The sequence below is a fragment of the Pezoporus flaviventris genome, unplaced genomic scaffold, assembly GCF_033815535.1.
Source record: "Pezoporus flaviventris isolate CSIRO_AGI_PZ_B2104156 unplaced genomic scaffold, CSIRO_AGI_Pfla_v1 ptg000001l, whole genome shotgun sequence".
Lineage (NCBI taxonomy): Eukaryota > Metazoa > Chordata > Aves > Psittaciformes > Psittacidae > Pezoporus > Pezoporus flaviventris.
This window is the reverse complement of record NW_026892549.1, coordinates 45,345,044-45,368,224: the sequence shown is the minus strand read 5'-3', so window position 1 is coordinate 45,368,224 and position 23,181 is coordinate 45,345,044. Positions and strand designations below refer to the sequence as shown.

At 40.6% G+C, this 23,181-nt stretch overlaps 1 protein-coding gene across 3 annotated transcripts in view; it reads right to left on the bottom strand.

The window, feature by feature from the left end:
• The window catches only part of PARD3B (par-3 family cell polarity regulator beta), a 429,596-nt gene that overhangs the window by 88,230 nt on the left and 318,185 nt on the right, over window positions 1–23,181 (bottom strand). For all 3 annotated transcript variants that reach the window (XM_061455076.1, XM_061455066.1, XM_061455058.1), the window contains one exon: window positions 13,390–13,500. In XM_061455076.1, the coding sequence (XP_061311060.1) occupies window positions 13,390–13,500 (111 nt within the window). The remainder of the gene's footprint in view (window positions 1–13,389; window positions 13,501–23,181) is intronic.

The window sequence follows — 23,181 nt, the reverse complement described above, 5'->3', positions numbered from 1 at the left end:
TCCTTCCATGCTTTCCCTTATGTTTTTCACCTTTGAAGTTTCTTCACATATTTTTATAAAGTTTTAAATATCTTCACTGTATTTCAGCATCATGTTTTCACCAAGTCTTAAAGCAATCTTTTCCACAGCACATCCCAGTAGATGCCCAGGAATTCTTTACCAAGGTACGAAAAATTAATGTGCTGTTCCTTCCATCACTCATATAACACTCTGCCAACCCTGCTAAGCAGGCTGCTTCTGCTATAACGCACTCTAGACATTTACCATTTCTGCACCTCGCTCTGCATTTCTCCCTATCTGAAACAGCAGTATCCTTACTCGCAATCTCAAAAAATAATATAAAAAAGTTAACCCCCCCCCAGTCTTCCAAATCAACACAACTGTCACAGCAACCAGCTTATTGAACAAACAAGAGAGACCCAAGCTCACAGCACAGGATAGGTCTGGTTAAACAACTAGTGCAAATTTATGACAAAAGATAAAATGTCACTCAGCACCATGATGCTGGCAGTGAAACCAGAGATGACTAGAGGCACAGGTCACCATCTGAACAATTTAGTGTAGCACTAAAGTTTCTACAAACTTCCTGATGATGGAAAGGGAAAAGAAAAACTCGCAGTGAATTAAGGGAAGTTAGATATATTTCCTTTTTGGGTATCCCATATCAATCCTGCTTGCTCTCTTCCGCCACCTGAACACCATGCTTTCCAGTTAAATCACTGCATGACAACTACATCAACTTCCCTTAGCTGTGTTTCTGTATAAACACAACCTTTGCACACAAGCAGCCAGAGGACAGGCAACAGAAGTGTAGCATCAAGCAATGCCTTTTTTTTTTTTCCCCTCCTGTAACCCATCTTTTTCCCAATAGCACTCAAACACACATTCTATCCTCATCTTCTCTGCTGCTTTCAAGACCCAGTAGAACCTTCCTCTGCAACAAATATTTTCAGAAAAAGAAATACAGTTTGATAAAATATATAACCTCAATAAAATATAGGTAACATTTCCACAACATCCTATGCAGAAGTCAAATGAAGACAGGATCCTATATACCTAATGTACTGTTGGAAGTGGGATGTGGTATATTTTGAAAAAGCTTCTCTACACCTCACATGCTGCTCAGCAGCACACCCCCAGAGTTGTAAATCAAGGAAATGCTCTCATTTATCCTTCAAGCAATCCTCCTACCTGACATGTCCACACAAATCTTATATGGTGATTTCTCATGTACTAACATTTGAAAGGATGCACAAACCAAGAGTGCAGCAGCCACAAAGGGGTTAACAGCGCAAACAGTTCCTTCCAGCTGCAGCTCAGACACAGGATTGAGTTACTGTGGCTTAACAAGTTATTGTGTTTCTGCTGAGCTACTGTCAATGACCACATACGTATTCGCTGCCTGTGACAAACACAATGTAAAATGCTTTAGCCTGATGTCAGTGACAGAGACACTGACAGGCAAAAGCTGGATTAGAAGACTGCGGCATACGCATTGTGAGGCAGCTGCAGGAAGGGATGTGGGCCACCTCAAAAAAACTCCAGAAGAGCTGAGCAGAAGTGACTTTTGGAGCACACCCAGCAATGCTTTTGGGAATGGGAGGGCTAGGAAAGCAGCAAGAGAGACTCCTCATCTCTTGGTCCACAGGCGGAAGCTGGGTGGGAGTCTGGGTTGCAAGTAGGGAACAAGAAATTGCCAAAGCTTCTAAAACCAGTGCTCTAAGCCTCTGTGAAAATTAAAACATAGGACTTAATTTTACCAGCACAGTAGCCCAAGGGTAGCCAGGGTCATCAAAAGCCATGGAAAGACTGCCTTCAATAGGGAAGAAACAGCAGGATGCTGGATGCAGCCCAGCCTTTGGTTCTGGAAACCCAACATCAGCTCAAAATGAGCTGTAAGAAAGTAAGTCACACAGTCTAATAAACCATCACCTTGGATCAGGACAAAACTCAAAGTAGCATGTCCTCCTGGCTCTGCCACCCCCAAGCAAGGGACAGGGCATATGCTGCCCAACATGAGATGGGAGAAGCAACTCAGTGGCACCAATGGCTACTAGGTCTGGCCACAGTGCGAAAACTACAGGCGGCAAGCTCAGCCCAGAAGAGACTGTGGGCTTACTCGGAGAGCTGCAAGGCTGCACTCCGTATCAGAACAGTTTTGGCTGGGGAAAACTGACCAAAATAGGCCCACAACAAAACAGAATAACCTTTACTGATGTGCATAAACTCCTCCTCCCTTGCACTCCCAGCAAGAGCTTTGGGTCATCATGCTTCTTCTGACTTTGCAGGGAAAGTGTAAAAGCAATGCAATGTTTTTTTATTGACCGTGTGCTGAGCAGAGCACAAAGAACAACATGGTCTGAGCCCGAAGTGCCTACCTGAGTAGTCAAACACAGGACAGAAACTGTAGCGGCTGACCAAAACAGTGTATTTCACAAAGGGGCCTTGTTCATACTTCACATAAATACAGCAATATTTCTTGTATGCCAGATTAAAGGCAACAGACTTTGTGGAAGCACGAACAGGTACATGAATGAAGCAAGATGCTGGCTAAGTCAATGTAAGATGCTCCCAGTGAAGACATACAAATAACAGGCAAAGACAATATGTGTAACACAAACAGGGCCATAGGTCTGTTGGGATAATTTCCATTCTGGTCGCAGTAAGAGGGGCAGAACAAGAGGAGGCAAACAAGTGTGCGTAAAATCAGTTTGAAGTACACCTACCTTCCGAAAAAGGACCTGATCCTTTAAGTCTTTTGAGATCACTGAAATGCTAAACATTCTTCCACTCATTTGGTTGTTCCTTGTGAACAGAATAAAAGCTGCTGCTCTGTTTTTTTCCCCACTCATGTGACTCTCCCTGAGATCTACATACTGCAATGATTACTCAATTTACATCTGATTTAGTATCTTAAAACTTCAACTGTGATTTTACATAACATTTCTGCTTTTGTCTCTCATTTACCTAATTCACACATACATTGAGTAACGGGCTGTCTAGAGGAAAGCAGCCTATTTCTGCAGGAGGTCACTTAGATTTCCATTGGGTTTAATGTTTTAATTCCTTTCTAGCTGCTAGCAAAATATATTTTGGTAACTAAAATCTTGTCTTCTCATTCATTTACATAATAGTGGACTGAATACATCCTGCCTTCAGATATTCATAAGCCATGATCACTGATGGGAATGGGTATATTTCGTTTGAATATCTGAGGAGATAATTTCAGTACAGTGCTTTTTTTGTTTATTTCATAATCGTCTTTCATACAGATGTGGTCTGCAATGACATTACCAATCTTATTCAAACCTGCGTCTTTCCTCAGGAAAAGACTGATTTGTATTTTTTCAACCATCACATAGGAAAACTCTAGAGAGGCAAGTCTCACAGCTAAAAAATAAATAAATAAAAATCCACCTCTTGCCAGTAAATTGAGGCCATCTGATATGGATTCATCAAGACCAAACAATATCTAATTTAGTATTATCTTTCAGGGTATTCTGCTGGAAGCATATTTGTCAAATATCTTCCCCATAAGCTATGCAAGTGTTTCTTCATTCCAGCTCATTCTATTGTGCTGGATTTGAACATCATCTCCCCCATAATTAGTATCTGTAATTGTAAACAAGAACAGAAACAGTCTCAGAAATAAAATAAGGCAAAGCCACAAATTCAAGGCAGTAAGAGACTGCAAGTCAGGCTACACACAACAGATCTTAAAACAGCATTAACCAACCCAACAATAAAAACCACTTGGGCTAAACATAAGTGGTTTATGTTTAGCCACTTTAGTTATCTAGAACAGATAGATAACTAGCCCGTACCCATGTAATACTGAAGTTCTAGATAACTAGCCCGTACCCATGTAATACTGAAGTGACCAAAGAAGCTGCCTTCGAAGGGCTGTAAGTAAAGAAACAGAGGAAAGAAAAACCTAAGAACAAGATGGAACTACAGTGACCTTAAAATTTAAGATTATGACAAACTGGAGATGAAACATAGCCCTTTCATACCACAAAATGAGGAGTGTGAGCTTTGGACATACAAGACTGAGGTCCTAATGTTCTTCCATTTATTTCAAAGGTGACAGGGAATGATTGCCACCTTACACAGGATTCTGCCCTCTAAAGAAAATCCTGGCTTTAATGAGGTCAGTGCATTTTCTCCGACACCATGAACTTCAATGATAACAGGATTTTACCTTTTCTGTTAAAACTGAGGAAGCTTTTCTGTCTCTCTTCTGTCCACATTAGTTGTACACGGAGTGAAATGCAGCAGGTTATAACTACTGGAAAAGCCAAGTATTTTGCTACATTATGCAACTTTCTTTACACAATGAGTTATTTTTTTAAGTGACAATATCAGAAAAGTTGGAAGGAACCCTCTGAAGGTCACCCTGCTCAATCTCCTGCTGAAAGCAAGGCTGACTGTACAGATCAGGTTGCTCAGTCTCCTGTCAACAGGATGTTCCTTGGCTTGTGACAATGTGGACTGACAGTGGAATCACTCCAGGTTTGTCAAAGTTACTTTAGCATCTTACACCTGAGATGTTCCAAAGCTTTTAAAGCCCAAAACTCCTCCTGTGAAATGGCCATGAGTCTGCAAACCACAGGTAAGTTGCAGGCCTAGTTCTCAACTTAAAGGAATTCTCAGGCTGCTGTAATTTGTACTTTTCCATTAAAAAGTAAGGTGCTGTGCGCATCATACCTGAGGAGTCCCTTTTGCTAACATTAGCTTGTTTTGCAATAACTAATCATGAAAAGAGAATCAAAATAACAGAATACTCCTAGAAATCAAGATTTAACTTTGCTTATATTTTAGTTATTGAGAACTTAATGTCAGGAATGGAAACAATACCAACTGCTGTCAAAGCCACAGATTCAACTCTCCAACCAAAACATCAGCCAGAGAAGTTCATCAGATAAACAGTGAACAAGTACAAAGTAACTGCAGTATATTTGCAGCAATACTATAGGGAGACAGAGACTTGAGTCTATTCATTGCCACTGACCAACTCAGCTCCAGCAACTGCTGTAGTAGATATCAATCAAAAGCACTGAGGATTGTAATAGTCTGAAGAAAAATACCAGAGACACTGCAATGACCACGGGAAGACACAACATTGATTTGAAACCTCATGAAAACCCAACATCCACAAAAACACATGAGGTAATACCTCTCAAGAAGACCCCCAGAAAGACTGACAGCTACTGAGTCCCTAGGGCCTCCTCCTTCATTAAGTGGGTATTCTTGGAACATCTCACAGCTCCACTTAGCTAGTGAGACATCATGAGTTCACACAACCATCTCTGCAACTGTATAAACATTATGCTTTCATTTGAATGTAATCCCAGGAGTGGAAGGAGCAAGCCCAGCTCAGTGGTATGATATTCCACGCATATTTCTTTATTCTATACATATGACACTGAACCCTGAACCTATTGAACAGAAACTCTCTTTTCAAGATTAGGAAGAGGATCCATTCATCTGCCAGCCTGGGATTCACAGGTTGTTTCTAATTAATTATAAGCAAATTATCTGAAGGGGGCCTATAAGGATGCTGGGGAGAGACTCTTCATTAGGGACTGTAGGGATAGGACAAGGGGTAATGGGTTAAAACTTAAACAGAGAAAGTTTAGATTGGATATAAGGAAGAAGTACTTTACAATAAGGGTGATGAGACACTGGAATGGGTTGCCCAGGGAAGTTGCGAATGCTCCATCCCTGGCGGTGTTCAAGGACAGGTTGGACAGAGCCTTGGGTGACATGGTTTAGTGTGAGGTGTCCCTGCCCATGGCAGGGGGGTTTGAACTAGATGATCTTAAGGTCCTTTCCAACCCTAACTATTCTATGATTGTATGATTCTATAATAGTCCTGGATTAGAAAGCAAAACTCAGCTTTGACTTTGCAGATAAAGCTTTAACACTTTCAGGTATTTGGTTTAAGACCACTACTGAGAATTACACAGGCAAACTGATTTCCTGCCTATCTCCATGAGTTCCCATTTTGATCCTGTAGGTAAATTAATCTGAGAACAGGAATTCTGTGCTGTGGCACTACTTCAAAGTGCATGCCAATGATTAATGTCAGACTTTCATAAATCACATATGGAAGGGCAATGAATGAAATACAGCTTCCAAGTCATTCTTATGCCCTTATTGATTTTGGGGTAGGCAAGAACTGACCTATATTCAGTACTGCCTCAAAGAAATCTATAGGCCAGTTTAGCTTGTTTCCTAGAAAGCACTCTATTACCCAGCTTGGCAAGTACACTGGCCAGTTTTACTTTATTAGCTTGACCTGTAAAAGTTTCTAACAGCAGTGTTTCTGGTTTACAGTGTCATTTTAAAAAACCATCAAGTAATAAAGCTCCAATATATAGATAAAAGAACAACACATTGGCCCATTTATGCAAGAAAGAGCCAGGCTGTTGGCACCTGATCTGCTATGACATTTTAGATGGGCTGGTGGCACAGCCTGTGGAAACTGGTATCCAGAGTAAAGAGAAATCAGTGCCTCAATGAAGGACAAACCAATGGCTTAGATAAGAACTTTGGTGCCTAAATTCTGAGGGCACAGCTATGACACCTGGAAAGTTCTATTTTCATCGGTCTCCAATACCTGAATAGTACTGTAATAGTTAAAGACCAATTCCACGTGCCATTGTTGTCCTCAATTCTTAATGTTCTTGAGCTAGGATGATCTGGGATCAACTCTCAGCCTAATGTTGCCTTAAAAATGTCTCCAGAAGTGAATTAGCCACATGAAGCAGCTCAAAAATTGCTATTTGGCTCTAAATGCTACATCACAACCTGCAAAAGGTAGGCGAGACCCCTCTACCTCAGCTGTTCATAACCAAACACCAATCTCTCAATGTTCCATGGTAGGCTTTTATTACATGTTCTGGTATGCAGAGAAGCAGCAGATCTAAAATGAGAATCATTCAGAATCAATGGGTTGGGATTAATCTGTCCCCCTGTCCAGTGCAAGTGCTGCCACAGTAATAAACAGAAATCTGATAACTTCATACTGTCAGCACAAAATGAAACTATGACCTTGACCTGTGCAACATCATCCCGTAATTTTTTCATAACTTCAACATACCATACTACACAGCTATGATCTAATAAGAATCTAAAAGTAATTAACTGGAATTTTTGAAAACTGAAGCCTTAATCAAATATGTATTCTTATCAGGGTTGCAAGCCAGCAATAAATTGGGACATTTAAAAAACTGGGATCTAATCCAATACGTGATCTGATCAGGGTTCAATGGTTATAATAAATTGGGAGTATTAAAACTGGGATCACATCCAACACTTTATTTTGTCTAAACCACAGGACCTAGCAGTGCTGCAAAGTCAGGAACATGCAATGAACAGATACACCATGTTGGATTAACCCTTAAGAAATAATAATGCTCAAGCTCAGGAGTCCCAGAGAACCACGTGGTTCAGCACAGAGCTTAATGGTGAGAAGAGCAATTACCAACATTTTCTCAGATATCAATATGAACTATAAACAGCCATAATAATACTTTTAGACTTAGCAAGTGGATAAAACAGGCACATAAGCTACATGGGGTCGGCAATAATGTGTATGTGTATGAGCATGCTCTAAGATGTACGATGCATTTGAAAAAATAATACTTTGATTTTTGTAACAATCTGAGTTTCAACTTCTGATTCAAACCAATCCGGCTTTGCTACCATACTGCCATGCATGCAGCTATTCTTGTTTTCATTTTGATTTCCAGTAACATACAAATCGTTTGTAATTAAATATAACGAAACAAATGCTGACAGAAATGGAATGGAGTTTCATACACAAGTACTCCCTCATATAAGTGGTATCTAAATGTTTTTATTTCTGTAAAATGCATTCCCTTCATACAGGGATCTTGCAGCTGCAAAATTAAACCTCTGTTTGCCAAATATCAAAAACATATGTATTGATTTTTTAACTATGGGAACAGGCAACAAGCATCAGAGCTGCTAAGACAAGAGAGAAATGCTCTTCAGTTGCTGGAAGGTTCCTCAAAAGTAAAGGAAATTCAGTCTTTAATACAGAAACTGAAACAATTTAATTTTACCCAAATTTGTGATTTACTGTAACTTAAGTATTCAGCTCAGACATTCAGAAAGCAAGGGCCAGATGGTCCTTCTGCTTTTGCAACACTCTACTCAAATACTTTATATTATTTTAAAAGTCCTCAATTATTTCCAATGAGAACTATAAAACCGAGACTGTTTTAACAACAGGACAAGCTACTTCTACGAACAAGTGCAAAGCATTACTTTTTCTACAGAGTGCCTCTTTTTTCAGCAACTCATTTGCTACATTTTAAAATCACCCCATTTTCAACAAGGTGCTTCCTTCTGTGAAATTTACCCTAATATCACGGAAATGTTCAACTCTGCTGGAAGAGACACTTTGGTCTCAGCAGAAATATTGCAACAAAATAATCCTAAACAGGAAAAATAGTTTTCTTTCAATTGATAGTCACTTTATTTATGTTTGCTTGAAAGGCAAACAAATTATTATGGGTAAAACTCCAGTGCTTAATATACTTATCCAGTTTGTTTCATGATGATTTTTAAATGTTAGAAAATAAAAAGACAATCCCAAACAAGTGGGAAAAACATGGAGAAAGGGAGGAAGAGAAATCTTGTTTTAAGGGAAAGAAAGAAGATGAGAGGATCTCTTCCAGTATTTAATAATGTAGTGAACATCTTGTGTTAAAATGATGAATTCTGAGTAATTTACACAGAACACACTAAAAATACAGATTTGAGTCAGCTTGATCAAAATAAACCTCAGACGCATCATTTGCTTTTTCCTTTTATGGGCAGATCCTAGACCTTTGGAGCACATGCTTTATTACAGCCAAACTCTTTGAAGCATGAACAAAATGATGAGTTTATTTAAAATAGGGCCTCAGTCCAATGAACCACTTGACTTGTGTCAGGAAGGACAAACCACCACCTCAGAACTACATCACTAGTTAAGTCTGTCCTCCTGAACTGTGCCATGAACTTCTGACTTTCTCCAGTCAAGTTTCAGTGACATTACATCGGTGTGGCACAAGGAAAGCTAAGGGAGGTAGGGGCAGAAGAGGAAAATAGTGACATTTCGAGGAGGTGCTGAATTTGTATTCAATTGGACACAGATAAAGGCTATTACTAAAGAAGGAATGCCTAACATCCTAAGTTCCTGTTAACCACTCGAAGCTTGCAGAAGCAGTAGTTGTATAATAAAGTACTGGCTTTGAAAAGGAAGGAGGCCTTGGGCTGAGGGTCTGGAACAAATTCCTAGCCTGACAGGGGCTTTTTAGGAACCTGGACAAGCAGCTGCACTGCCTGCACGTCAGATTCACACCCACAGGATGCTTTTTTTTTTCCTGCCAGATTTTCTCTCTTCTACCTCAACTGTAAGTGCTCGGGGTCAGGCCCAAGCTTCCCTAACAGCAACAAGCACAATGAGACCTTGATCTTGGTGGGGACTGCTAGGGAATACAAGCAGTCAAAAAATAACGATGTCAGCATTTCAGTGCAGGATGTGGAGCTGCTTCAGAGAACTGCAGCTACAAGGCAGCACAGAGAGTTGTACTGAAAACTGAGACTAGAACAATGTGGAATGGAAATAGAAATTACTAGGCTAGAGAAATACTAGATTTATTTTCACTCTTTGAGGTTCAAATCTGAAACTTGGCAGTCCATAAAAGGAGCTGCCAGGCAAATCTATGCTGAGGACCAATGTGCAAGCAAACGCAATCCTTTTTCGAAGCATCTGCACTACAGAATGAGTGCTGTATACTCTGTCTGCATACGCCTACTAGCTGTAACACATTCTGGATGTGCCAGACTTGTTGCACATGCACTGTACAATTCCTTCCCTGTGCAAGCAGGAAATCCAGCCTATTCCGAGCATGATGGACTTACGCTCATGCAGTACACCTACGTAAGCTCTGATGTTTCTTCTCAGAGCCAGAGTCACTGCACAGCCAACACATACACATCTGACAGAACACATCTGACATCTCTGCACATCTGTTAAACCTGCCACAATTTCTGGAAGAAGGCTACATCCTTCACAGAAAGCCTATCCCTGGAATTTCTTGAAACATCTGCACTCATCCAATACCAATCAAAAAACTCTACACAACTCTGAGAGATGCCCTGCTCCTGTAAACTGGAAATGCACTTCCTACTGAAAAATACTTCTCAGCTGAGATCTTGGAACAGAATTCTGTTTTTTGGAGAGCTGCCAAGCATATACTGCATTCAAAACCAACATCCAAAACCATGCGAGGTCCACAGCTGCTAAGATGCTGAAAAGCACTTGATCATTAATCCTGTCACACCCAGCCCAAAAATCAACTACTCTGATCTCTTCCACCAGCATCCAAAATGGACAGCTCAGCCTCTGAAAAAAAACTGATATAATGAAAAATCATAGTATCAGTTAGTATGGCAGATCCTGAAATATTTAGGAAGTCAGCATTAAAGAAAACTGATGTTTAAGCAAAACTCCCTGACTTTAAGACTGTAATAATGGGACTGAGGATCTGAACAAGAATTACTTATACAGCTGATCTTGGAAAGGTAAAATTAGGTGCATGTTTAAGTTAATTCCAGATAGGTTAAATGTTAGAAAAGCAATTTTTATTTTGTTCAAGCTGTTGAATATGGGATTTGTTCACAGGTTATCGGGGACAAAAGATGCTAGATATCTTAACAACAGTTCTATATTCTGTTCTACTACTACATCATTAGTAGTTTTAACATATTTCACTCTCAAGAAGAACAGCTTTGAAAAAATATACCTATGTTCTAGTAAGATTCGGTGAAGCTTGGTTTTATAAATATGAGACCAAGTATGCAGGATTGAAGCTAGTGAAGTCATAGAAGCAGAAGATCTATGGTTGGATGTGCTACAAGGTTTTCTTTGCCAATATGTGCATTAAAATCTTGGACTTGAATTACATTATAGAATTACTAAATCTTGGGACAGAGCTATAAAACTTGTCTTTACTGTCTTACTTGGTATCATCACTAGGTGAATAGTCAGCAACTAAGCAAAAAGACTGAATTACCTTCAGGTCAGGTAATGTTTCTTCCTACTGATTTTAATCAATTTCCCAAACAGTTCTTACCCATATATGAGAACTGCCTTCCTTATACAATTTTAATCTGGAAAAGATGAATTCTCTTCTGTTTTACGATCAACTCAAGAAGAGTTCAATAGTCAGCCTGCAGATAGTTTTATTGTGGGCAAAAACATACAGCCATGTTCTTCCACGTTTGGAAAGTTGAGTGTTTTTTCCAGCATGTGTTGCACGGCTTTGGGGGTAACATCAGGGAAAATTTATTTCACTCCTGCTCTGTTAATTGTTTTATAATTTTAATTCCCCAAACATACAAGATGTATTACCTGATACAAGAGTGTGATATTTCTATTCTTGTTCATTATGGAAGAAGAATCAAATAAGTGAGTTAAAAATATCATCTTGGTTCATCCACTTCTCAACACACCTGCTGCTCTCCATTTCAGTTGCAAACTCTTCCAGGTCAAAACTGAAATCATTACTAGAGAAACCAGAATGATAAAGACACTGAGCTGCCAGTTTCTAATGCAGCCTTACCAAGTTACTGTCAATCAGTGACTGTGATTTAAAAAAAATAGCATACAACACTAAAGAAATACTAAGAACAATTATCTTGTGTCCAATTGGAACGTTAGACCTCCAGACAGAAGGGTTCATTCCTTGCAGCCTGCCAACATTTTAGTAAATGACACTGGCCCTTTAACAGATGGGATACATGCTTCTTAGCTTGCCAGGATCCTAATAAAAGACACTGGCTTCTTTAAAATGAAGGACACATACCTCTCAAATTGCCAGTATCCAAACTGGGAGTCAGCAGTTTAAAATTAAGGCACTCATCAATCTGGCAAAATCAAGGACACGGCACTGAAATTTTAAAACAAACGGTACAAAGTCTCTCCTGACACTACTTAACTCAGATGAACTAAATACTTAAATACTGGCTAAGCATATCCAGTAGCAGCACTGCAGCAACTGGATACCTTACTAGCTATTAAAACAGTAGATATAAGCTGCAGACGTCAAGAGTTGGTGCTTGGTTTTATTTTTTTCCCCCATCAAACCTGTTAGCTACTACTTATTCAGCTGACCACACACTGCATGACTCGAATGAAAGCAGGGTGTCTTTTCCCTGGGGACTGACCAGCACCCAAAGGCTGGCCCCTATGGAAAAACCCTGCCTGCTCAAAAGAAACCATACCTGCTTCCATTCTGTCTCCCAGGAGCAGGATAGTCCAGTGAAGGAAAAAGACCTCTGAAAGCTTTCCCCATGCCCTGACAACCCATATTACTACAACATGAAAATTTTTACAGCAACTGCAGACACCTCTTGAGAGCCGGAAAGTGTGGGGTCTTTAACTTTTGTGATAGTAGCCATCAGAGGGAAACAAAGACCTTCAGCATTTCATGAAGTACATCTGGATGAGCTGGGGAAAGGGAGAAAGGAGTTCTCTGAGCCTTGTCAGCGCTTACAAACTGTCCCTGGTTCCTGAAGGGAAACCAGAAAAGTATGAATTCTCTTTGCCTGGAAAGATAATGAAGTTGCTAAGGTTGGACATGAAGAAAGGAGTATTTTATGAACGGGACAGAGAACTGGACTTATTCACATCAGTGGTTCCTCTCATTTCAGTCCCAAAGCCTTACCTCAGAAATATGGCAACTCACAGCTAGCACACACCCAGCTTCTTGCTTCACCCATCTCACCCACCCCGCCCCTCATCAGACTGATTTTAACCATTTGAACCGATTTTACTCCTGGTGCCTCTTGGCATACTCAACATTTGTTGTGTACATATTTCGGCAACAAGTGGCTAATGAGCAAACAGACAAGAACATACCTAAGTACAAATACTACCAATCAATGGCACAGCCAACTGAAGCTGAAGAGGTCTGAAGTGCTGGAAAACACAACAGAGGCTGTCAGGAGAGAAGGGAGGAGGTTCTTGCTTTTGAGAAGTAGAGGAAAAAATTACGAAGTCAGCTGGTGTTGGGAATGGGCAGAGGTAAAACAGGTTTTGAAGGAACTGATATTCATCAGATTAGCAGCAGTTGGGATTTGAATAGCACCTACCACAGTGAAGAGCTCAGAAGCTGCAGGAGACCTACAAGCTCCTGTCATACAGCAGCCATGGCTCCGCCGGGAGATCAGACTATAAAGCTGGTTGCCTGACCTGACTGCCAGCAGGCATGGACCGGGACTTCTGCAGCCAGGCTGTCTTCAAGGAATCCCCTACTTTGCAGTTTTTTCATCTGATGAACAAAGATGCTGCCACCATTTACTCACCTTTCACGTTCATCTTTCATCTTCTCCAGCTCCTCCTCTTTAAGCATGCCTTGCTTTGGATTCCCCTTCTGATCTGTTTTCCCACTTTTATCTTCCTTTTTCTTACCAAATCTGTTTAAGATATCAAGGAAGAAGTTGAGAGGAAATAATCACTAGAAGAAAAAAACAGTACTTATCATAAAACACAGAAATTTTAGAATCCTGTGAGTTTTAATGTTAGTCATTCATCAATTTCCCACACTGCAAAATAACAGTTTAAAATGGGCTATATGCAATAAAGGACTGGTTACAAATTGATTTGAACCCTGTACTTTCAAAAGCTACTGCTTGAAAGAAAGGTGAAAGGCCCCACCAAACCTAAAATGCAAGGCACTGCAGAGCTGGACTATTAACAGGCAGATTTTAAAGTGGCTGAAAGTTCTTATGACACAACACCTATCTCAAAGTAGTCTGCAGTGGCTGTGGTGTCAGCACCCACACTGACTGAACCATGTATTTTGCTCTTATCTGTAATTATTGTCTCTCATTCATGTCTGGCCGTAATTTAAGGATTTGTTCTTTGTTTAAATGAGGATGCAGTTGGAAAGAATAAAATCTTACTAAGTTCTGAGAGTACAAAACTAGATAAGTTCGTAAGAGCTCTTTTAAAGAGTACTTCTGGACTTTTCCCTCTGCCTACTAATATACTGTCATTTAGTATTTATGCTGTGAAAGTCCTCCAGAGACCCCAATCAGTTCGGGGGTCCCACTGTTCTGTACCCTGTACAAATATGCATAACGTAAGTCTGCTTTATGCAGCCTATAAAAGGTGACTGAACTGAGGAGCTGCATTTCATTTCTGACAGAGCTAGACAGAATACTGGGGTCAAGCATGTCAAATATGTTCATGAATTATGGGTCTAAGGTATAAAAATGTCCCCTACTCTTCCCCAATTTGAAATTCTCAGTCGCACAAGTAAATGATCAATCTGTGTGTTCCTACACAAATTAATGTGTCCTTGCATGCATGACAACAATGTATAGAAAAGTAATGATTTCTTTATTAAATATACCACATTGCAGACTATGTATTCTGATTCAAAGCTGCAAACTCTCCTGTGAAAGTCTGCGGCATTGCCTCGGTGATTTTTTTTTTACCTTTATTTTTCATGTCAGACCAAACTGACTTAAGTAGAATAGCTGAACTACTGTGCGTATACTTAAACTGTAAATCACTGACTTTAGGTTTCTCCTCTGATGAAAGCAGAAAAAAGCAGAAATCTTGCAAATACTCAGGCTCCTAAGTTAATGATTCAAATCTTTTGTGACTTTCATCAATAATTCTGAGCTTGTGGTCAAATGAAGTTCTTGGGGACTCTGCAGCAAGTCTTCCACACAGTAAGAACTTGGTTAGAAAGAGAATGATGGGCGCAAGAGACAGACATGTAGCATATGCTGCTAGGGAGAAGAAGGGAAAATACTACAGGTAATAACATGAAATGCTTTTATCTTGGCTCTGCCATGGGCTGTGCTGGGGAGTAGAAGAGTCGTATCTCAGTGCATGGATTTTCTTCTTCTGTGTGGCAATGAGAAATATGGTGTCTTAACATTCTTTGAGGGATCCTTTGATCAAGCCATATACACACCTCACCTATAAACAATCTTCAGTTCTTTCTTTGGGATCCCTACTCATTCCAGTGCTTCCAGAAAGACAGCAGATTATGTCCATGCTTTACTTTTCCTGAGTATTGAGCAGCACACTGATTCCACTGCTACTTTTTGAGTTCTAGCAGTCCCAAGACTTTGGAGCCACAAACCCAACCAGAGAATGGTGGTGGCAGTGAAGGCAGCAGTTGGGAAACACAGGAGAGACAGAGGCTATACATACAGAGTGAGGAGATACAAAGTGAGAAAGGCTCACAGATTCAGAAACACCCCAAGTGAAAAAGAAAAGTTAGATGAAACTCTGTATATATTGCTCTCTACAGAGATGTCAGGCAGCCAAACAATAAATTGCCTGAGGACGAGCACCAGCAGGCTGCACCTGAAACACTCCTGCTCTCTAACACACACATCCTGGGAAGGTCTCACGGCAGTTTTCTCAAGAGAGGGTGTATTAGCATTTTCATCTTGGTCATGATCCAACTCTGGTACTTTGTTTATATTCAGGCTGCCTACTTTTCTGCCATAGTTTCAATTATGGGTTTGTGGAGTCTCATATTTGACTGTAGTGTGTATTGATTTTGAAAACATTATTCCTGGGCATTTTGTATTGCTGCAGGGAGTTGAAGTTGGATATGCTGCATACTCAAGAGGAAAGTAAAAAAAAAATAATATTTTAACATCCATCCCTTTCAAGTCAAGGTTTTATTTCTTGCTTACTGGGGAAATACATTTTAAATAAAATAGAGTGACAATTTTGATTGTAATAACTGCCAATGACAACTCTTAGCAAAAATAGCACTGTTTGCTGGTAGAGCTGCTCTTGCCATAAAATTGTCAAGTTCCAGTGTAATTATAAATCTGAAATAGTGAGTTGGGTCTGATGAAAACAGCTTTTGGTTTTTTTTGTTATTTTTTACTTCAGATGGGATTTGTGCAAGCTTACAATTTTACCTGTTACGTTAAGTATATAGTGTATAGCCCAAGGCTAGGGAAATGTTCAGATTTTTGGCCTCTTTTGCACATTGCTATAGCATGAAAATCCATTTTCTTTTATTATTATTGTAATATGTCTTTCAGTTCAACCAAAATCTTGCACAAAAAACTAAAAAAGTAAAACCAGCAAAAAATTTAACACTGTTAAGAAAAGCAATACAGAGTAGACAGTATTAAACCAAAAGAGCCAGTGTCATCTCTGCCTGAATTTACACCTTGTTCTAAAAAATTCATGGCCTGCTCACTGATGCATTCTAATTGCCATGGGCTTCCAATGATAAAATTAACTTCCACCCATTGTAATTTTGCATGGGCTTGTGCACTACAGGCTTAATGGTTCTCTACTGAGAAAAAAGAAGAAAGCAGTACTTGCTGCCCAACTGTGTTTGATCATGTTCTCACTGATATCAGTGTGAGGCCCTTCAGTGCTTTCAATAAGGACAGGATAAAAATCTGTTGTCAAAATTATCCTATGGAATTAACCAAATCCATCTAAAATTCTATGAACACTGAATGGCTTTAGGATTTGAATTTCCAATTCTCCAGGCAACAAATAATTGGATTGTGGTAAAATCTGCCTTCCATATTAATACTATCATCAGAAGAATAAAAATATGAATGAAAAAATTTATTGCATACAGGCTTTTCAAAAGGTTTATTTTGCCATACTGTGCAGAGCAAAATTCTCTTCAACAATATTTGAAGGAATTGTTACTCTGAAAACCCTAAGTAGCAAATGGAGAAATAGAAGACCTGAAAATAAATGCATCAGTTGTATCCTCTCATTCTATACCCATCTATAATCAATTTATGTCAAATGAAGCCACTTGTAATCATAATGACAGTAAGGAAATAACACCGTATCTGTTCCAGCTCCCTGATTATCCACTGTAAATGCCTGGGAAGTACTGTTAAAGAAGTTAAAGCCCTAATAACCTCAGTATACTTTTCAGTTGAGAAAATTAATATTCCAACTACTCAGAGCATAGTCCTCCTGTAAACAAAAGCATAAAGGGATTTTCTTTATGTGATCAGATCTCTGAGCGCTTCATCCTTATGGGAAAAGCCCATATGCAACAGTTGAAAAAACATGCTGTGAAAGATTGAGGAGCTATTCTATTTCTATTAATTTCAAAGGATGCCCTGCAAATAACTAAAATTTTTCCTCTTAGAAGCATTAAATGGAGTTTGAATACCAAATGTGAGTTGTCTTTGTGCAGTATTTATTACCATTCTATTGGCATACATACGCTCCTTTCCAAGGCTTCCAAGAGATAAAAATTAAAACAAACGTCCTATAGACCTGCTCTGTTATACTTGGGATAAACGTCTTATATGCAAGACCTAAAGCTGTGGTCATGGCAACACTTCGTTTCCGTGCAGAGCCGTGAGCTTCCAGATCTCAAATGTGTTGATATTTGCTTCAAGGATTAAAAAAGCAGGCAGGTCTATAAAGTACCAGACTTCTAAGCAGGCGAAACATCTGGTGAGTGGGACCCCAAGCAGCTAGCTGACTGAATTCAGGAATTTGGATTTCTTAGTTAATTCAGTTGCCCTAGATCAGTAGGTGTCACTGCAGCTAACGGGGTACACAATGGAACTGCAAACATCTGCGGGGAAACAATTCCAGAGGGCCTATGACACAGTCAAACAAGATACAAAGTCTAACGATGTCATAAAATCTTGACATCTCCAGAAATGATCTGTAAAAAAAGTTATTTGTAAAGTACATATAACAAAAGCTCTGACTCCCAGTCATTTCACAGCAAATGGGGAAAAATGCCAAGATTATTAAAGCAGGTCCCTTATGAAAGACTAGAAATAACCCTTAAAATTAAATTTAAATGTGAGTAAGAATGAATGAGTGAGCAAGAAAGATAAAGATACTAATAAGGTATGATTTTCAAGTCCACACAGGGACTATAAAAAGCTTATTAACTGCCACTATTGCCGTGTGTTTTAAGTTATTTTATCACTCAGCTTTACAGCAGAAGGAATACTCTAGAAGCAGTACTGTGTTTTGATTGATCACTTTTATACATACACTTTTACAGAGCATTAAACATTGCCATAAAGATCTTTAGTGAGTCAGACTTGTTGGTGATTACAGGACAGGTTCATTTTACATTTATGTTAATAGACGCATTAATGAAATACATCTTTCACATTTTTAGTGGCGCTTTAAATACCTAAAAGGTTTGTTACTGAATGTTTACTTATTGGGCCAATGTATGCCATTGAGTATTACCATTGAGTATGCCATTACCAGCGGGACCAAAAGCTTTTCAACAGCTGAAAGAGGAAAAGAAAGAACATGCTGCAGTAAAACAAGTTTTAAGAATTTAAGAACGGAGCACACACAGCAAGGACTGGGCAACACTGTTCAAATCTTCCCCAGTATCCAAGAAGAAGAAAGTTCCTCCATGGAGCTCTGCACGGGGGCCTGTGAGGCAGGGAGAGTGAGCATCTTTTTTTGCTTGTCTCACTGCCAGCTCCCTGCTCCCAGTGAGTTGATCTCATTCCCTCTGTGGAGGATTTAGCCCCAGCAACATCAAGATGCCCCAGTGTACAAGATCTATTGCAGCAAGGCCTCCTCATGACAAAGCCTTGTCCAGGAGCCTCCCTACTTTGGCGGGGTGAGAGAAACACCCAGATAAGATGACAAACACAGGAAATGGCCATTTCAGCCCCTTCTGCTCTCTTCCTGCTCCTGGGGAGGTTTGTTTAGAGGAAAATCTACATGGCCAGCCTCGTGCTTCCCTGCTTGCCCACCTGCTGAGGCTCACTCCCAGGGCGGCACCAAGTGAGAGGCAGGCAGCAAGAGCAGCAGCTTTCTATAATGAACAATGGGCAGCTTAGGCAAAGACAGCTCCCATGAAAAGGGAACGATGATCTAATCTCCGATTTATTCTATCAGTGGAGGCAACACGCGAATTTGGTAAAACATCTTGTGCTACTATTATTATTTGTATTTCACAAATGCAGATAAATTTGATGAATGTGAGTATCCTCATATTTACCCATCTTCAAATTATTTTGGAAGATAATCCACATTATTCTAATGCTGTAATCAGAGTTAAACTGGTTATGGTCAGCAGGAAAAGAGAAGGTCGTGCAGAAAATGTGAATATAAAGAAATCCACATTACTAACACCAACATATGTTGCTCCTCTTATGTCAACATTAAGTGAACAAGTGCCTTTTTTTTTTTCTTTTCATTTTAATTACTGTATCAGGCTGCTGGAGCTAGACTAAAATGACTGCGCTTCCAGATCCAGCCTAATGGGAGCAAAACTTATCTTTTTAACAACTCTGATTAAACACAACCTCCCCCCACCCGTTTATTTCTTTGATGCCCAAATTAGCATCTTTTCTGCAGCATGCTGAATTAATTAGTACAGTGACAAAGAATTAGTCCAGATAAGATCAAAGCTGAAACCATATTTATCTGGAATTTGAAATTAAGAGCCGAGAGTATTAACCCTCAGCACTTCAAGGAGCTTTCCACATGGCATACTTAGTAAGCCTTCCAGGAGTTCATTCAGAATAATCAACAGTGCAATTTTTTTCCTCACTGAAGTTTTGCTAAAAGGAAAATAAATTTGCCATAAAGCCTGCTACAATGGGGAGCTGCCTTTAAAGCATACCCTGAACATGCTACTCATTATGTAACTTGCAGGCATCAGTAGAACAAAGCAAACAAAGCTGAGAAAAGACAGTTAATCACATTTGTATTAATGCTTGGATCATCACATCGTTCCCAGACTTAATGGCTAATGAAAGAATTCCCAGCACCAAATCTGAGAAGCTGCTTGCTGTAACACCTCACAGGTAAATAACCTATAATCTTCAACCGAGAGGGTCACATGCAGAAACGAAACGTCAAACAGAAGCCCTGAATTACAGAATGAAGGTTACTCTGAGAGTGTCAACCATGTAGGCAGCAATAAAAGAAGATCTTCATGGCTAGTATCATTGTCCTGGATATTATCTCTGTTTCACTATCAGAAAAAAGACTGAAGGCTGTTCACCATGTGAAATGCGAGATGTTGCTCTTAGGCCTAGAAATTGCAGACCACAGGCAATCTAAATAATCACCACAAAATACCTGCACCCATCATCTTCCCTAAGCCTTTGAGCCTCAAACCCTTTAAAAAATTTATATATATAGAAGTTGGTCTTAATTAAGATACATGTGAATCACTGTAAATCATTTTGGTAACAAGGTATTAGGAAATCCTTACCAATGGGGCAGTTCTGTTCATCTCTACCAAATATCAAATCCTACTTCTGAGGCATATGAGCAAAGAGGCAACAACAAGAACTGTGATGGTACCCTAACACTTGGGCCGCCTGAGTTAGAAGTGGTTGCTGTAAACCAACAAAGTCCATCTACTGAACCAATGGAATACCTCTTATCAGCTACTATGTACAGACAAACAACAGAAGGCAGCTATGAGAAGTCATCCTTCATACTCCAAGGAACTTATTTTTAAGAAACATGCCAAGTAGTCTGAGTGTTGGAGACAGCATTCATGAAGAGGGGTCACGACTACTATTATGTGATCAGGAAAATCATAATATTGAATGGCAGCTACGTATCTGTTTCCACGAAATGATGCTTCAATCATCTCACGACCGTGTTTCTAGTCTTTAGTCTCCAGTACAAGAACTCTGCATTGCACATCACATGCATCAAGAAAGAAAAAAACTGCAGTAATAGAGCACAGCTGTGGTTTACAGCTTCATTGCGCCCACTGTACGAGTGGAACTGGTTCGAGACCATCTTAAACATCTGAACGTGCACAAGTCCATGGGTCCTGATGAGATCCATCCGCGATCCTGAAGGAGCTGGCAAACGAAGTTGCGAAGCCGCTGGCCATCATATTTGAGAAATCATGGCAGTCAGGTGAAGTTCCCGACAACTGGAAAAAGGGAAATATAACCCCCATTTTCAGGAAGGGGAAAATGGATGACCCGGGGAATTACAGAGCAGTCACTCTCACCTCTGTGCCTGGCAAAATCTTGGAGCAGATTCTCCTGGAAGGCATGCTAAGGCACATGAAAATCAACAAGGTGCTTGGTGACAGCCAGCATGGCTTCACTAAGGGGAAATCCTGCCTGACCAGTTTGGTGGCCTTCTATGATGGGGCTACAGAACTGATGGACAGGGGTAGAGCAGTTGATGTCATCTACCTGGACTTGTGTAAAGCATTTGACACTGTCCCAGATGACATCCTTGTCTCTAAATTGGAGAGACATCAATTTGATGGATGGACCACTCGGTGGATAAAGAACTGGCTGCATGGCTACATGCAAAGAGTTGTGGTCAATGGCTCAATGTCCGGCTGGAGACCAGTAACGAGTGGTGTCCCTCAGGGATCGGTGTTGGGACCGGTCTTGTTTAACATCTTTGTTGGTGACATGGGCAGTGGGATTGAGTGCCCCCTCAGCAAGTTTCCTGATGACACCAAGCTGTGTGCTTGGGTTGATACCCTGGAGGGAAGGAATGCCATCCAGAGGGACCCTGACATACTTGTGAGGTGGGCTGATGCCAACCTCATGGAGTTTAACCATACCAAGTGCAAGGTCCTACACCTGAGTCGGAGCAATCCCAGGCACAGCTACAGGTTGGGCAGAGAAGAGATTCAGAGCAGCCCTGTGGAGAAGGACTTGGGGGTGTTGGTTGATGAGAAAATGAACATGAGCAGGCAGTGTGTACTTGCAGCCCAGAAAGCCAACCGTACCCTGGGCTGCATCAAAAGGAGCGTGACCAGCAGGTCGAAGGAGGTGATCCTGCCCCTCTACTCTGCTCTTGTGAGACCTCACCTGGAGTATTGTGTGCAGTTCTGGTGTCCTCAACATAAAAAGGACATGGAACTGTTGGAACAAGTCCAGAGAAGGGCCACGAGGATAATCAGGGGACTGGAGCACCTCCCGTATGAAGACAGGCTGCGAAAGTTGGGGCTGTTCAGCCTGGAGAAGAGAAGGCTGCGTGGAGACCTCATAGCAGCCTTCCAGTATCTGAAGGGGGCCTATCGGGATGCTGGAGAGGGACTCTTCATTAGAGATTGTAGTGACAGGACAAGGGGTAACGGGTTAAAACTTAAACAGGGGAAGTTTAGGTTGGATATAAGAAGGAAATTCTTTCCTGTTAGGGTGGTGAGGCACTGGAATGGGTTGCCCAGGGAGGTTGTGAATGCTCCATCCCTGGCAGTGTTCAAGACCAGGTTGGATGAGGCCTTGGGTGATATGATTTAGTGTAAGGTGTCCCTGCCCATGGCAGGGGTGCTGGAACTAGATGATCTTAAGGTCCTTTCCAACCCTAACAATTCTATGATTCTATGAAAAAAATTGATTTATAGTCTGTACAATACAACAAGCCCTGCCAGCTTGTCCACCAGACTGTGGAATTACCTTCCACCCAAGTAAGGAATTATTCCCATAAATTCTTATTTTTCTCTACTTCATACAGCATCAGCCATTTTCTCCTCTTGGTTCCACCTTACAAGTGAAGTGAATACTAATCCTGTCCCAGCCAGTGTATAGGAACAGCTATGCCTATTCTGCATTGAGTATGCAAATGCTAACCTGCCAATCCCATGGGAACGTGACAATCTCACCTATGGCATGTTAACTCCATACTCAAAGCAGAGGAAAAAGACCAGACTATTAAGCCCTTGACACTGCTTTCTTAATTCCCATTTCATAGTCATCCATTTTCGAATCTCCATGAAAAGAAAATAGAGAAGCAGGCAGTTAGGCCAGCTACTAATTTTTCCAGGAATGCAGAAAAACAATAAATGCAGTTTCTGACTGAACCTTAGATGAATAGGTTCAGTCAGAATTCTTATTCATCTAAGGTTCAGTCAGTAAGACAAAGTAGGAGACAGAGACTCCATGTGCAGTCTGTGGACGTTGACAGCTCCCCCTCCAGAACTACCTGCTGACTTTGTGGTTTTGTCAGATGTGGCTTTGGGGATTCTGCATTGAAGTGAGAGCCAGCATGCCCTGGTGTCCTACCTGCACCTCCAGTCCTCTGCGGTAACTGGGAGCCACCTGAAGGTGGGACAGGAAAAAAAACAACTGAAGGCTAAAAGATAGCTCTTTAGGTGCCAAACTTGTCAAGAACAGGCTGATGAGTTTCTTCTTTTC